Source organism: Myodes glareolus, chromosome 1 (genome assembly GCF_982192425.1).
Source record: "Myodes glareolus chromosome 1, mMyoGla1.1, whole genome shotgun sequence".
NCBI lineage: Eukaryota > Metazoa > Chordata > Mammalia > Rodentia > Cricetidae > Myodes > Myodes glareolus.
Window position 1 is genome coordinate 79,130,469 of NC_142026.1, and position 16,410 is coordinate 79,146,878.

General features: G+C 36.7%; 1 protein-coding gene across 1 annotated transcript in view; it reads left to right on the forward strand.

Annotated features, from left to right (window-relative positions):
• LOC146895926 (uncharacterized) overlaps positions 1-16,217 on the forward strand; it is a 76,271-nt gene extending 60,054 nt beyond the window's left edge. Inside the window, exons 7-8 of the mRNA XM_087897751.1 lie at positions 8,826-8,886; positions 16,016-16,217. Of these exons, the coding sequence (XP_087753877.1) occupies positions 8,826-8,847 (22 nt within the window). The 3' untranslated portion in view covers positions 8,848-8,886; positions 16,016-16,217. The remainder of the gene's footprint in view (positions 1-8,825; positions 8,887-16,015) is intronic.
• The last annotated feature ends 193 nt before the right edge of the window (positions 16,218-16,410 follow it).

Sequence of the window (16,410 nt, forward strand, 5' to 3'; positions counted from 1 at the left end):
ATACAATATATATATGTCAATACATAAAAATGTTTTAAACAGAGGTAGAAGCATGCATGTATAAAATAGTCAGCATAATTTAACTTTGTATCAATATATAAGAATCAATACCAATATATTTGTCTAAACACAGTAACTCACAAGTACAAAGCTATTATCCCATAATCCACTTATCCCTCTTTTTTTTTTTTTAGAGATTTCTGTGCTTATAAAATTCCTAGCCCAACCCTCAACCCTATACTAATTATAACCAACCCCTAAATGATGTCCCTAAACCCAAAGACAAACTTTACTGGGAGAGGGGACGTCATTTTCTAGAATTATTTCCAGCTGTCATGGGGGCGACGTTCTTTCTGGGGGATCCTGTGAAAGTAAAATGATGGTTAAATTTTAAGATCAATGTCTTTTAAAATTGTAAATAGTCTCTGAGTATTTTGTGGAGGACTGGCCAGAATGTTGTACAAGATGTGTATCATTTTAGCTAACCATGTTTGAGTCGTCTTGTGTAGCTGGTACCCAAAACAGGTCTTGTAGTAGCGCTATCAGTATCATGATGTCATATCAACCAGGTGGAGTTGTTATGGGGCCCCATCTTCTTCCTGGAAACTTCAAATGTCATTGCAGGAAAAACTTATTGTTCATTGAGGAAAACTTAAACATTAATCATATAGACATATACAGACAAACATATATTCAATGAAAGACATGATAGATATACTTAATGAAAGGTATGATAGATATGAAGAAAAGTAAAAATGTTTTTTAAACTCATATATTTTTTTGTCCTATATCATGGCTCTTGACATGAGACAGAAACTCCAGAAACTCTGGGTTTTTCTTTTAACAACAGGCTTGGAATTAGAGAGGGACTGAGCCAGAGTCTAACTCTAAAACCAGCTCTATAAATTTAGAAATATGATTTAGTATATTTTATTTACAGAACCTATTTAGTTTTCTTGATAGTCCCTATTGGGCCATTATTTTTCATCTGTCAGTATTTAGATATCCAGGGTCCCTTGAACTTTTTAAAGATCAGTGCTTTTCTGTGGAGATAAAAACAGAACCCTGCCCCCATTCTATATGTTTTTCTTACCAACTGTATGAATATCATCATTGTGGATGAGCTGTCATTTTTCCTTTCCAAGGGTTTTCTCCTCTTTAAATCGAACCTTTATTAATTTTGATGCCATCCACAATTTTTCTTCTCCTGTGGAAACAAGAGCAAAACCCCTTCCCAAACGTAGCACATCTCCTGGCCTCCATTGAGAGGTCAGCACATCTTTGAAATAAACAGGTTGGTTTAGTTTAGAAGTTTTTTCCATTATCCAATGCCTCTCTGCTGTTGTTGTTCCTTTCTCATTAGCATTAAGAAAATTCAACGTTAATAAAGCATTATGTAATCTATTTCTGGGGGTATCTTTTGTCCCTTTCTGTTTGTTTAGCATATCCTATATAGTACGATTTGATCTTTTTATAACTGCTTGACCTGTAGGATTGTATGGTATACCTGTAACATGCTTAATATTATAATAAGCAAAAAATCGTTTTATTTTCCTAGATACATAAGCTGGACCATTATCTGTCTTTATTTGTGCAGGTATACCCATAATGGCCATAACTTCTAATAAATGTGTGATTACTGAGTCAGCTTTATTTGAGCTTAATGCAGTTGCCCATTGGAAGCCTGAATAAGTGTCAATTGTGTGATGTACATATTTTAATTTTCCAAATTCTAGAAAGTGAAACACATCCATCTCCCAAATTTTATTCCTTTTAATACCCTTTGGATTAGTCCCTGCAGGCAATGGTGTTTGGTTATAAAAAGAGCAAGTAGGGCATTTCTTTACAATCTCTTTAGCTTGTTGAAATGTAATAGAAAACTCTTTTTTCAAGCCTTTGCTATTGACATGATGTTTTTTATGAAATTCAGATGCCTCCAGCACATTACCAATCAATAATTGATCAATATCTGCATTACCTTGTGCTAGAGGACCTGGCAGACCCATATGGGATCGGATATGTGTTATATACATAGGGCAGAGCCTGTTTGTGATCATGTCTTGTACCTGGATAAACAATGAGGTCAGTTCTGTATCATCAGGTATAAATTTAGCAGTTTCAATATGCAAAATAACTCTTTATGCATATTGTGAGTTAGTAATTATATTAAGAGGCTCTTTAAAATCCCTAAGCAGCATAAGGATGGCATATAATTCTGCCTTCTGGGCAGAATCATAAGGACTTTGATTCTGCCTTCTGGACAGAATCATAAGGACAGAATCATAAGGATGGCATATAATTCTGCCTTCTGGACAGAATCATAAGAACAGGGCAAAGTAAGCTGTCAGAGACTGTCCGGACCTGTGTATCCTGGGAGGCCGAGCTGGGGGTGGGGGGATGGGGCGGTTCTTAAACCAAACGCTGGGCGCCAATTATCGGCGAATCAATCCCACACCAGTTATGTTTTAAGGGGTTATTTATTTTGGGGGGTAAAACTTACATACACCATAAACCGTCAGGAAGGGAGCCTAATCGCTGGAGCATGAGCCGGGACCAAGCACTGAAACCAAGAGAGCCTGATCCGGGATCTATGGCTCTTTTTAAAAGAGAAATATACCACGCCCCAGTGGGCTGGTATTTCAGCGGCTATTGGCTGATGGAGCAGAAGGTGCTCCCCGTCGCACTGTGGGCTCGTGCTTCAACGACTATTGACTGAGGCAGCAGAAGATACTCCCACAACAGAACTTGAAATGCCATAGAATTGTGGTGACAAACATGGCTCCAGCCGGTATCTCTGCCATGAGTCTGAAATCTCAGAAAGCTAAGAAATGCCCTGGATCCAGCTGTCAAAGCCAAGGCTTTAATCTTCTCCATGTTGCCTAGCAAATTAAAGAATCATGTGGTCAGAAAAAGAGAGAGTTATACAGTAAAGAGAGATCCAAAGACAAAGAAAACCTCTAAGTGGTTTACAGTGTGTTAAAAATATATGCAAGCTTGGTAGAGTAAAGAAAAAGGTTAAAGTCCTTAAAATAAAAAAGAAAGTAGTTGGGTGTGGCAGTATACACCTTTAATCCCAAAGCTTGGGAGGCTGAGGCAGGCAGAATTCCTTGAGTTCAAGGATGGCCTCGCCTGCAGAGGAAGTTCCAGGACAGCCAAAAATACACAGAGAACCTGTCTCAAAAATAAAATCAAAAATTAACAGTAAAAAATAAAGGAAATAGAGGTTAAAATAAAGTCACCTAAAGATGAAAAATACACAGAGAGTCTGGATACTGTATGTTATTATGTTCTCTTTGAATTGTTTGAATGCTTAGGAAGGAGCAACAGATGCTAAAATGTATTTGTTTATAAATGCAGCTGAATTAATCCATGATAAATATTTTGAAAGTACCTTGACTTCAAAATTGAAGCCAAAGGGTACATTACTTTGGAGAAGAGATTTTGCTTTTGTTTCCACAGGAAATGAGAGGCTGTAGATTCATTCTGAGTTAAGAAAAATCAGGTTTGATTAAGGAAGACCACCAGAGAAATCTCCGGTAGGAACAGATGGCCCAGACTGCTGCCTGAGATGATCAAGACTCACAAGATACTCCTGTCAAGACTTAATCATAATTCTAAATTTTCTTTAGGTCCCCTTAAGATTATCAGCACCCCCAACCAGCAAGTAGTAGCCTTGAAAACTATGCCCACATTTCCAAAAAATGGACTATAAATGTTCTTTTTTTCCCCCCAAAATAGAGGGGGAAGTGCTGCTGGACAATTATCTATATTCTGTCAATTATGTTTTAAATAAATACTGATTGGCCAAAAGACGGGCAGAAAGTATAGGTGAGATAACCAGACAGAAAGTAGAGGCGGGTCAATAAGAACAGGAGTATTCTGGGAAGGAGAAAGCCCATACCTCTGCAGTTGTAAGCTTGCCATAGAACAAGGAAGATATGACCTGCCCCACTGAAGCCATGTGGCTAACATATATTAGAATAATGAGCTAATGTAAGTTATAAGAGTTAATAAGAAGCCTGAGGTAATGGTCCAATCAGTTTATGATTAATGTAAACCTCTGTGTGATTTCTTTGGGACTTAGCAACTGTGGGAACCAGGCAGGGTAGAATCCTTAGACAACACTCAATTTTTGGTGATCCCCAACCAAAATTATTTCATTGCTACTTCATTAGTGTAATTATGCTACTGTCACAAATTGTAATATAAATGAAGGTGTAAGTCACAAAACAATCCCACACCAGTTTGGAATTATGATCAATAAAAGGGTTATTTATTTAAGGGGAAAACTTAGAGATCACAGTCCTAGACAACAGCCCACTGTGTGACCAGGAACAGAGTCCAGGAGCCAGAAACAAGAGAGAGTGCAAGGTTTCCTAGTCCTATTTAAAGTATAAGAGATCACATCCAGTGGACTGGTATCTTAAAGGCTATTGGTTGAAGGATTAGAATGTGCTCCCTCAGCACCTTCCCTTTTTGTTTAAATAAGAGAGTTCCAAACTCAATACAAAACTATATACACTAGGAATAGATATCACGTATAATTAGAATTACATCCAGCATAAAAAATATTAAGCAAGGATAAAAACATATGCTAAATGTTTTAATAAACATTCTATACCTATATTGTATAGGAAATGGCTTGGCTAGATCATAAGAGGATACTATGACTATCTAATCTTCAACCACATTGAAGGTCTGAGAAGGGAGATAATATTACTTCAGCAGGCAGGAAGTACCATCAAGTTAGCTTCCAAAGTGAGCAATATATGACAGAGACAATTAGCTACCTGAGCAATCAACCAAAGTCTCATTTTGCAACCACTTTGCTAAGGCCTAGTGTAACTGACAGACCATTTTCAGAGGCAGGAAAATTTTCAAAAACCATTTTACCCTGTCTTGGCATGATTTGACAGTCTTGCTTATCCATTTCTGGATACTATGTAACTTGTCAGTGGTTGAGGCATTGTCAGTTCCTTGCCAAAGGCCAGTTTTGCCAAGGAAAAAAAAACAAAGCTTCAGTATTCAACTTTCTCTCAGGAATAGATTCTCTCAGGTGCTGTCAGAAGCAATCATGTCTCATGTCAACAAAACCCTAAGTTATTTAAATGTCATCTTCCAAAGATCCTTGAAGTGGTTGAAAGAATACCTATCTAGACCAAATACAATTTCTATGTATCTAAAGAACCTACTTGATCTAACTGTATTTACAATAAACATGAACAACTATTTACCTATAATAATATTTAAAATATATCCTAAAAGTTGTATGAATTTACAAAATGTCCTAAACTGAGGGAGAAGCAGTTATATATACAATCTGACAAAATTAACTGTGTATATATGTACAAATAATGCAAAACAAAAGTAACAAATATAATTTGAACTTGTATCAATATACAAAACCATACCAATGTACATTATCAATAAATGATAGCTCACAATTTTTCACTTTATTACCCAGTATTACTATCCTCCCATCTTTTGAAAAAACATAGTTTTCACCTTAACACTCTATCTAGTACAAGAAATAATCAACAACCCCTAAGCAATGTTCCCAACTCTATGGACAAACCTTTTTGGGATGGGGGTGTCATATTTTAGAATTGCTTCCCACTATCATGGTGTGTGTGGGAGAAATCCATTCCCAGAGGAAATATTATTACTAAAAATCCATTGTCTACAATCCCTTCTCAGATACCTCATTCTACCACAGTTAAAACATTTGGTATTTTGATGTCTTCTCTTAGCACTGGAAATTGTTTCTTCTACCCAAGCTTAAGTACCATAGTCAAATGTCTCAACATTCATCGTATACAAGACTCATTCATCTATGGGTGTTGATCTAATCTTTAAAGGCCCAAGGATCTGTTTGAATTCTATGTTGGCATTCTCATAAGCCAAATATTCAATTTTACATATAGCTTTTGTGTCACTTACCCCTATTTTTACTAGTTAGTCTTTGCAAAAAGTCACTAAAGGGTTTTCTCTGACCCTGTTTAACCCTAAGATATGATTCAACTATCTTTCTTAGTTACTGAATCCTGTTCCAAGCCTCTAAAGCTGCTGTGCTACATAGGGACAAGTTGTCATCATAAAGAGCTTGATCCTGAGGATCAGAGTAAAGTTCTTCACCTAGAATTTGATCAAGGGAAATCTCAAGTCCTTAGGCATTTTCTTGTTGCTCTAAAATTCTTGCCTCCTATTAAAAAAAAACACATCCAAAATAATTGTGCTCTACTTTCTAGGACTGCTGACATTAACTGAGTTCAGTCTTGAGGTGTTGCTTTGGTACTGAAAAACCCCATTTTGACCATTTCCCTAAAAATAGGACAAATGTAGTTTATAAGCTACAATTGCTTGTTTAATTTCCTTTAGATCAGTTATACTAATGGACTCCAATGAATATTCTTTGACAACCTTATCGTACTTGCGGCTAGATACTTTTTATGATGTTTTTACTGGAAAGGCAGGCAGAACTCTTGAGAAGCTATCCTGGAGATTTTTACATACTGATGAGGTTAAATTTTGCCTTTTTACCTTTTGTTCTTGGTCATCAAATTTGATAATTTCCTCAATCTTTTCAAATTCGTTTACCACTCCCTTAGGTTATGTCTTGATCTCCTGTCCAGTGTTCTGCTCTAATGCCCTCATTAAGAATTCCAAGTTATGAAGTCTGTCCAGTACAGATAATTTCTCATCCTTGGACATAATCTTTATAGCACGCATATTACCTTCCTAGAGAGACATTCTATCAGTCAATCTGTCATACCTCTTTGACAGTCTGGTTAATACATTCAACCATGTGGTTTCTCTCAAATAATGTTTCAGCAACCACTGTCATTGATTGGGTTTTATGTTTTATGAGCCAAATCAGCTGTATCCTTCTCCGGAGTGGTGACTCTTCCTTTAAATAAAATAATATCAGTCTGTACCATTTCTGAAAGTACCTCAGTTGACTGAGTTTTGTTAGTTAAATTGGTCATATCCTTCTTGAGATTTCCAACCTCTTTTTTGAAAAGCCTCATACTTAGCCCTATGTCAAACCATATTTTTTAATAAAAAACTATTGAGGACAAGAGTAATTCTTAGAATCAAAAATAGTGATGTAGAAGGGACATCATATAAGTCTTGTAAAACCTTGCACATGGTGTAAGTAAAGAGGCTATTGAAACCTTGGATGATTAGATTGTCTGACATATTGCCCTTTTAAATTAACAACTTATGATTTATATTTTGGATATTAAATCTTATGTGTGGTTTAATTAGCTGGATTAGGTGCAATAACTGTCACCTGCCAATAGGTGTCATGGGCCACCTACAAAACAAACCCAGCTGGACCCAGCAGCACACCTGAAAATATGTGACTGGTCAGAATCTGTTTTAGCGTGAAATGCTAATATATAGGCTTAGATCAAAAATTAGTTATTTAATAGAAATCACAGACTGTGTGCACTGTGGTTGATCCTGATGGGTCAGCAGCTGCAGAGCACAGAGATAACAAAATAACAGCAGACACCCAGGAAAGCCCATATCCCATCTGAATTTCCATGCATTGTCCTGTGCTGGGACACAGACACTGGAGCAAGCCTGTGGTGACTGAAATCTGGTCTGAGGTGAGTAATGAGATAATATAAAGAACCTCTGCTGATCTGTAGCAAGAAAAGCCACGACTTCATGAGAATTCTATATCCAAATGAATTGCTGGCTCCACATACAGGCTATGGCCAGCTGAGGGAGGGCTTGCACCAAGCTGGGCTCACCCAGCTCAAGCTGAGCTGGTGGTGTAGAGTCGAGCTGGGGAAGGGGGTTCTAAAATGTTTGGGTGCCAGATGATGGCGTAATTCACAAAATAATCCCATATCAGTTTGGAATTATGAATAATAAAAGGGTTACTTATTTAAGGGAAAAACTTAAAGCTCACTGTCCTAGATAATAGTCCTCTGCATGAACAGGAGCAGAGTCTAGCAACGGGAAGTGGGAGCTGGAAGCAAGAGAGCAGGTGCACATTTACAGCTGCTTTTACAGTATAAGAGATCATGCCCAACAGGACTGGTATATTAAAGGCTATTACTGAAGGAGCAGAACATGCTCCCACAGCACATATTTACTGTGTTGTGGTTGAAAACAATCAGCTATCTTCCTTTTCATACTGTCATGTCTTCTCCACCATTGAGGACTCTATCTCTACATCACATAAAATATAGTGCACACTGTTGTTATTCAGTGCTAAGGCAATTGGTAGCTTGCTCTTTTAATTTTTTGTCTCTCTCTCTCTCTGTTTGTTAGTAGACATGTTTTCTTGTAAGGTGATATCCCATTCAAAGGATAAAGAAATGACAAAGTTGAACCTTTTATTCAGTTTCCTTGTAAAGTGACTTGATGATTCACTATAATACCTATGCCATGGAATGAGAGTAGGAAACACCAGAATTATATGACTGTACTGCAAAGAAGTATACATTTACAATATTGTTAATATCACACTTTCTGATGTACACATGTTTGGGATATTTTAGAATGCAGTGTCCTATGATGATCTACTTGGGAAGAATGGAATTTGCTGGATCCTTCCCATAAGAATCTTTACAATGATATGATGCTGGAGACCTATAAGAACCTCACTACTATAGGTAAACGTGAATTTTCCTTCATGTTTCTAAATAAAGGGACAACTGTTCCTTGGTTATTGATGTTCTTTTGTAATTTGAGTGAGAAAGAAGAATTAGCTGAATAAGTCAGCCATAGTTCTAAGGTTCAATAAGACAGTAACTTAAATTTTGCAGAATGTTCAATAATATGCACTTTCTGGCACTATATTTTAGGATACAATTGGGAAGACCATAATATTGAAGAACATTGTCAAAGTTCTAGAAGATATGAAAGGTAATTTTCATGTGCAAGTTGCTACAAATGTGCCTCTGATGATATTATAATGTGTTCTGCAGGTTTTAAACAAAAGCAGTAGCATAAATAAGCACAACTTACAGTGCATTGATGATTATTACATTCTCCCAAAACAGTAGATCTCAATTTCAGAGGTAGGTGAACTGCATTTCAAAGGCATTCTTTTATGAAAGCAGACAAGAAAACATTGCCTTAACAGATAACACCCTTTGAACCATAGTACCGTGAGAACTATGATGTAGACCTGCCAATCCATTTATTTCATGCTACTCATATTATTGAAGAGGTGATAATTATTACTCCCTAACCTTCTAATAAGCCAATAGTCCATAGTAAAGCTTGTATTATTCATATACTTGTTTCTGTGCTAATTTTAGTGAGAGGGGCAGTTTAAATCAAGAGTCAAGGGACAGTTGTTGTGGAGAAACCTTAATCCCTATACGAAAAGTCAATGAGGAATAGAAAGTCAATCTGTGAGAATTCAATGGGGAAATCTTTTTATTTGTTGTGCTTCTTTTACTATGTATACCATATGCTACTCTTGATAGAAGCATATGAGCATAGGGATATGGAAAAATGTAACATGCCTCAAAAATGCTTAATAGAGTAATTGTGAAAAAACAGTAAATACTTCATGTGTGTATTTAAAGACACATTCTCATTTATCTGGTAGATATATAATAAATAAGGATAATCGGTGAACAAGTCTGTATCTCCTACCATAGCTTGATGTTCTAAAGGGATTGAGGTCAGGTTTCTAGCCTTGTACTCCACAGACCTTTCCCACTGAGCTCAAAAGTGTTTAGAAGAAATATTACAACAATAAACTATCATCTTCCACATTATAGTCCAGAGAATTGCATCATTTTATTAAAATAGTTGCTGCTAAGTCTGATAGACTGAGTTCTATCTCTGGTTTACCCACAATACTCCTACAAGTTTTTCTCTTATTTTCTCACTTGGGCAGTGACATATGCACACTCCAACATCAGCATTTTACATCAATAATGTTTAAACTCAAAGAAGTTTACTTTGAGGTTACTTGGAGCCAAATGACTCCCTGGGTTTCAACACTAAGACTTACACAGCAGAAGTAGATAATAGACATATGTAATTTTTCCTGTCACTGCTCCTTACACATCATGGCACAGGTGTATACACAAACAGACTTCAAACATTTTCAAATGGATGAAATTAACAAAGTAAATAACCTAGTTATTGAGAACATATGAAATAATTTGCCTGATTAAATTAAAGAATTTCAAGAAATATCATTATTTATCAAAACAGTGATGGTCCATTTTAAATCTTATTTTATTATTTCTTTCTCTGATTCAATAATTGGTCATTGAAAACCACATATTTCAGTAGGACTTAGAGTTCTATAACTGTAATTTGAGCACATAGAAGACTATGTTGGGCCAATGTCTTTGAGTTTGAGTCCAGCTTGTTCCGCATAGTGAATTTCTGTCATCCATGGCTATGTAGAAATATCCTGTCTCAACAAATTCCATAAGAAGAAGCATATATCATATTATGAATCTTTTCCTAATAAATTCTGTCTAGACTCATATTGATTTCAACCAATCCTTTTTATCTTTACTCACATTAAGAGAACTATATTAACAATAAAATAAGACGCAATATAGAGAGTCAATTCACATTCTTTCTATTGAATCTTTTGACAGCCATTGAGAGGGGACTCTCCTCACCTTTAAGTGATAGGAGACAGAAGGATCAGTGGGACATCTTCACCTGCAGCATTATAATAACAAATTGAGACTGGAGAGTTGTCTCAGTAGTACTGCTTCTCTTGGGTAACCACGTTTGATTTTTAGCACCCATATCCAATCGGTCAGAACTTCCTGTATTTCTAGGTCCTGGAGATCTGGTGCATTCTTCTGGCCTCTTAGAGCACCAGATATGCAAATGGTGAAAAGGCATGTATATATGTGATTCCATATTGAAAAAAAAAAGGTTTTCATGAGCCTGTTATCTTAAAAAGGAATAAAATTTACTTTACATGTATAAGTTTTGTCAGTGAGTATACACAGTGCCATCCAGGGCCAGTGATCAAGTGATGACCAGAAGGTGGTGTCTCCCTCCCCTGTAATTGGAGGTACAGACAGTTGTGAGCTGTGTTGTGGGTGCTGGAAATCAAGTCAGGCCCTGTGAATAAGCCCCAGAGTCTTAATGGCTGAGAGTTCTATTCAGCCTCATGAACATGTCATTAATAACAGTAAGGTGTGAACGGATGATCTACGCTCCTCTTTTCCTCAGCATTGATGACCCAGAGGAAATATAAGATGGATAACATCAGAAATAGACTTGGTGCTTAAATAATTTCCAAGACAAAGCTCCACAAAATGAGAGAACAGTTCAAAAAGTGATCAGGAGAAAAACTGACAAGGTCTTTAAATGGTGGTTGACTATCAAAGCAACTGGAGCCCACAAGTTCACATATCAGGTAAACCCCTGCTTGAATTTATTTGTCCCATAAAGAGAGAAGACTGACTTGTCTGAATGGGATTGTTTCCTGCTTCCCTGATGCCTGCAAAACCTTCAGTTAGCTCTGAGTGGTGATGACTCTAGATGACATCCTGGTTGTGAGTGATGCTGAGCTTCAACTGAAGTCACTGTAAGGTTAAGGTAATCAGGCATTTGCAAAGAGCTGTGGAGTTTTAAAGAACTGATAGGGATGGGCTTTGTGAACACCTTAGGATGAAATGCCAGAGAGCAGTGTTTATGTGTATGAGGACAGGCTGGCATGAGCTGCACTCTCTCTCCTCTCAGATGTGTGTGTGTGTGTGGGGGTCAGCTCCCTCTAGGTCTTCCATTCTTTCCTTTTTGACAACTCATTTAGCTGTCAGTGACAGTACCCCACAGTCCCCACTTTGAGGACCCCACTGGGAATTTAAAGTTCCTTAGTCTCAACCCTGGCAGTCCCTGGTACCTGCCTGCCTGGCAGGAATAATGATATTCTAAGAAATATTTATAATTCTCCCTTTGGTTAACAAGTAGTGAAATAGCTACCATGAAATTCTAATTTTCTGAGAATATCACCATGGGAAAATACTGACTCCTTCAGATGAGAATGTCTCTACTGAAGAAATATTTACTCCCTATCTGAGCACCTTGCCAGTGCTGAGGGTAGGGAGGGTTTTAGAGATGGGAAAAATATCATTATATAGCTTAGTTGTTTTGCTTAATTGTGCATATCTCTTGCCATCTACACCTTTTAGGACATCATGAATGGTTTAACTACCTCATATCTTTGTCACTGTTCCAAATTAGTCAAACTTAAAAAGATGGCATGTTTATAAATTTTTTATTAATAATTTGCTCTTCTTTCTTTTCTGTTGTGTTCTTTTTTGATTTAAATAATAGTCTAACTATGAATCTGTGGCTAGCCTGAAACTCACTGTATAGACAAGGTTCTTCTAGAAGATCAGAGAGATTTGCCAACCTTATTCTCTGATTACTTGAATTATAGGTGGGCACAGCACAGACAACTAACTTGCTTTAGTTATTATTTATTTTTGATTTTTCATTGCAGGGTTTCTTTGTGCTACAATGGTTGTCCTGTAACTAGCTCTGTAGATGACGTTGGCCTTGAATTTATAGAGATTCATCTGTTTCTGCCTCCCAAGTGTTAGGAACAAAGGTATGCACCACCACCACCTAGTATAACTTGTTTCTTTTAATTGGATTAATAACAGTGAGTGGTTGAGCCTGGCTTTTGATGATAGCTGCAATACAGTATCTTATCCTGACTTCAGTAATAGAGCAAGGCTCCCATTATATGCAGCCCTCCTGCCTTAAAGTCCACTGACTTCAGTCTATGAACAATAATGTGTTTCGTTATCTTTGAGACTACTATAATTCATCAAGGGACTAAGGTAGAGGACTTTCTTATTTTACAGATGGTGAAATCCAGGCACACAGAGATAAGTGATTTTTGAATATACTTAAGTGTACCTGCTCATCTTAGTCATCCCAGCATTTTAATGACTCACCAGATGAAGTTGATGCCAACTAAGGCAGAGTAGCACAGGCCTGTAACCATAATACTTAGGAAATGGATGGAGGAATTTCAGGATTTCAAAGTCAACCAAGGTGAAAGGATCAATGGGGTATATATGGTAGGAGGCCCATGGAACCTATGGGGACTGTGATTGACTCAGGACAGTGTTCATAGTCTTCCCTGCAGTTCTTAAACTTCAAGCATATGGCACCAGCAAGTGTTGGCTTAGTTATTTACCACTCAATGTTTCCTATTCTTGATAATGTTTTCTGTCAAAGGCAGCCTAGGGTCAGACTCAAGTTGCTCAATAAAGAGTAACATTCTCCTGCAGATGTGTGAATTAGCCTCAGGCAGGCATGTGCTCCCTATTTATGTATCCAAAAGAGCATCTTTTGTCCTCAAACCATAGCACACAACCAATAGAAACAGACCTAGGAGATTTTATTCATATATGTGCACATACTTATTCACACATACTTAACAAGAATTAGAAGGGAAGAATTTGGAAAGGAATGGAGAGAGGACAAGGAAAGTTGAACGTCATATAATACATTTTAATTAAAATGTTTAAAAATAAATTTTTAAAAAATGTTACTTTAGAAATAGCTTAACAATTGAGAGCAATGGGTGTTGTTGAAGAGGACACAGCTTAGGTTTCTAGACACCATGGTTGCTCACCATCTCCTGTAACTCAGGTTCCAAGGGATCTGATTCCTTATGGCCTCTGTGGGTACTTCACAAGGACACATGTGGGCAAACACCCATATATCTAAAATAAAGCTTAAAGAATGAAATTCTATACAGTAATTTCACAGTCATGAGATAGACAGCAGTCAGGGCTAGTTAAAAAGAAGCCTTATTTTGAGGTTATAATAACTCAGAACAACTGTTCATTTAAGAACATCTTTAACATTCTGGCTAGGTGACTTTCCCCTTTTTTTGTATTGTGTTCTATTTCCTTTGTATATATAGGACTGTGGCATTGATACAGCTTTTTAAATGTGTCTTTTAGATCATACATTATGAACTATTTATGTTTTAAACCATAAATTATGATATATTTAGATTATAATGCATGATCAGAAAGATAGCTTTGCTCTGGAAATCTCCATCTGCCTAAGTGGCTAGACATGCCTTCTCCAGTCCCTATTTAAATTGTGCAGAATATAATCTTGGGCTTGAACCTAAAACATACTTAATGATAACATATGAAGAATGCAAAATATGTGCCAGGAAGGCTCTTCTTTTAACATTAACCACAACTGCATGCATGCTGTTATTAAACCAATGACCTTGTACTTGTGATTAAACCAACTAATTTTTTAGATTAAAATACTCAACCACCACTGAGTTTTAAATTCATAAGTTTGAGACATGTAGTCAGTGGTACATTTCAGCAACAAGAAGAGGATTTGTGTATGGAGCATGGTTTCTGCCTTCAGACCAGAGTAGGAGGAATATTTTCTTGTATATACTATAGGGGAAACAGTGTAAGCAAACAGCTGCAGGAGATTCCATTGTTTCAATTTTTAAATTTGATTTTCTTTAAGTGCATCACTGTTCTAATCTCTTATTTCTTTCTCTTCTCTTTTGTTTCTATGTCCTTAGAATTTTCTTCTTCATTTTTCTCAAATTTGGTTGATTTTTATTTCTATTGAGAGCAATGTCTCTCGTAGCTAAGGCCTATCTTACACTGTGCAGTTGAGAGTTGCATTGAACACTAAATCCATCTTCTGCTGCCCAGTGCTGAAAAGAAAGTCCTACAGTTCCTTCCAGGCTGGGCCATAACTGGTCAGCGAGAAGGAATATAGAATAGTGAATGAGTGACCTCTGACTTCTCTGGATTTTATTGCAAACTTAAAATGAAGAGAGACCTGTGTAAGAACTGAGTTCACTGACCAATTTCAAAGAGGTATATGCAGTCTCAGCACAGAAAGGGATAGGACAAAAGGAGTATAAAAGTTTTCCTCCTTTTAAAGTAGTACATGTTAGAAATAATAGTGAGGTAATAAATTTTAGATGATTGATTGAACCGTGATCCTAATAAGTTTTAATCCCAGAGTCAGATATTAGGATAAAGCTGGGAGACCAGAGAAGCAAGGGAGCAGCCATTCACTTTTTACCTCTCCAAATTCTCAGACCAAATGGTGGCTGCGATTTTGTCTCCACCCACTTTCTTGTCTCCACCACTCCTCTCCCACCCCGATTGCTGGGGTTAAGGCATGAGCCACCTCATCCTGTGTGCTATGATCAACTAGTGGTTAACTCCACCCTCTAATCTCTATGCAAGAGATTATAGATTACTTGTCAGAACACAAACAAAATATCATACAACAATTGATAAATGTTCTGGCTGGTCATTTCTAGCATATGCAGACCAATTAATCAAGAAAGTAAATAAAAGAATTGAGCTTAATATGGAATTAAATTACAGAAGATACACTAGTTTGTCCAAAATAGAACTGGATAAAATGGTATTGCCCTGCCTAAATAACTGTTATTTTACATGTTTAAGATGTACATCCTGAGTGAAAATGTGTGACTAAAACTTGGTGTGCTCTAATACAGATTCTTAGTTTCTGGAGCTGTAAAACCTATTTCAACTTTTAAAAATAATTTTTGGTATAAAAATTGCATCATGTCCATAATCTTTTTCCTGTTTCTAAGCCCTTCCATAGGTACTTCTTCTTTTTTCTAATTCATGGTCTCTTTTTGCTTTAGCAACAGTTATTGTTTACATGTTACCTATGTTGGCTGCAGGATCTATGAGCTATGAAGCAGAGGGTAGTCTGCACTGGCATTGAGTTTGTAATGAAATATGCACACAAGGGACTGTATCTTGGAAGAGGAAAATGAAATACCCTGAAATACTGGAAGTGTTTCTACTAAAATACAAATTTACTTGATGAGATGCTCCTAGAATGCAAATGGAGATTGTGCTTTCATTTCCTGGCCATCCAGACACAAATGATGACACAAAACTATATTAATTACAACACTGTTTGGCCAATGACTCAGGCATATTCCTAGCTATCTCTTATATTTTAAATTAACCCATTTCTGTTATTTTATAATTTACCACAGGGTTCGTGGTTTGTTACCTCACATCTTGCTTCTTGGCTGACTACATGGCATCTGACTCAGCCTTCTTTTCCCTATATTCAGTTTAGTTTTTCTGCCTAGCTATGTTCTGCCCTGCTGTATGCCAAAGCAGCTTCTTTATTAACCACTGGTAATAAAACATATATATATAGCATGTCAAGAGAAATTCCCACATCTTTTTTTCTAAATAAAAGTTTTTAACTTTAATATAGTAAAGTTACATATAACAAAACATGTATTAAGCAAGTATTACAGTTACAAGGTTAGCCCTTTTGTGTCTGGTAAAATTAAAGAAAATAGTCTATCATATATTTTAGTGAGTCTAAAGTTTCATATCTAATTTACCTTTTATCATAATTAAAGAAATCTATTTGTCT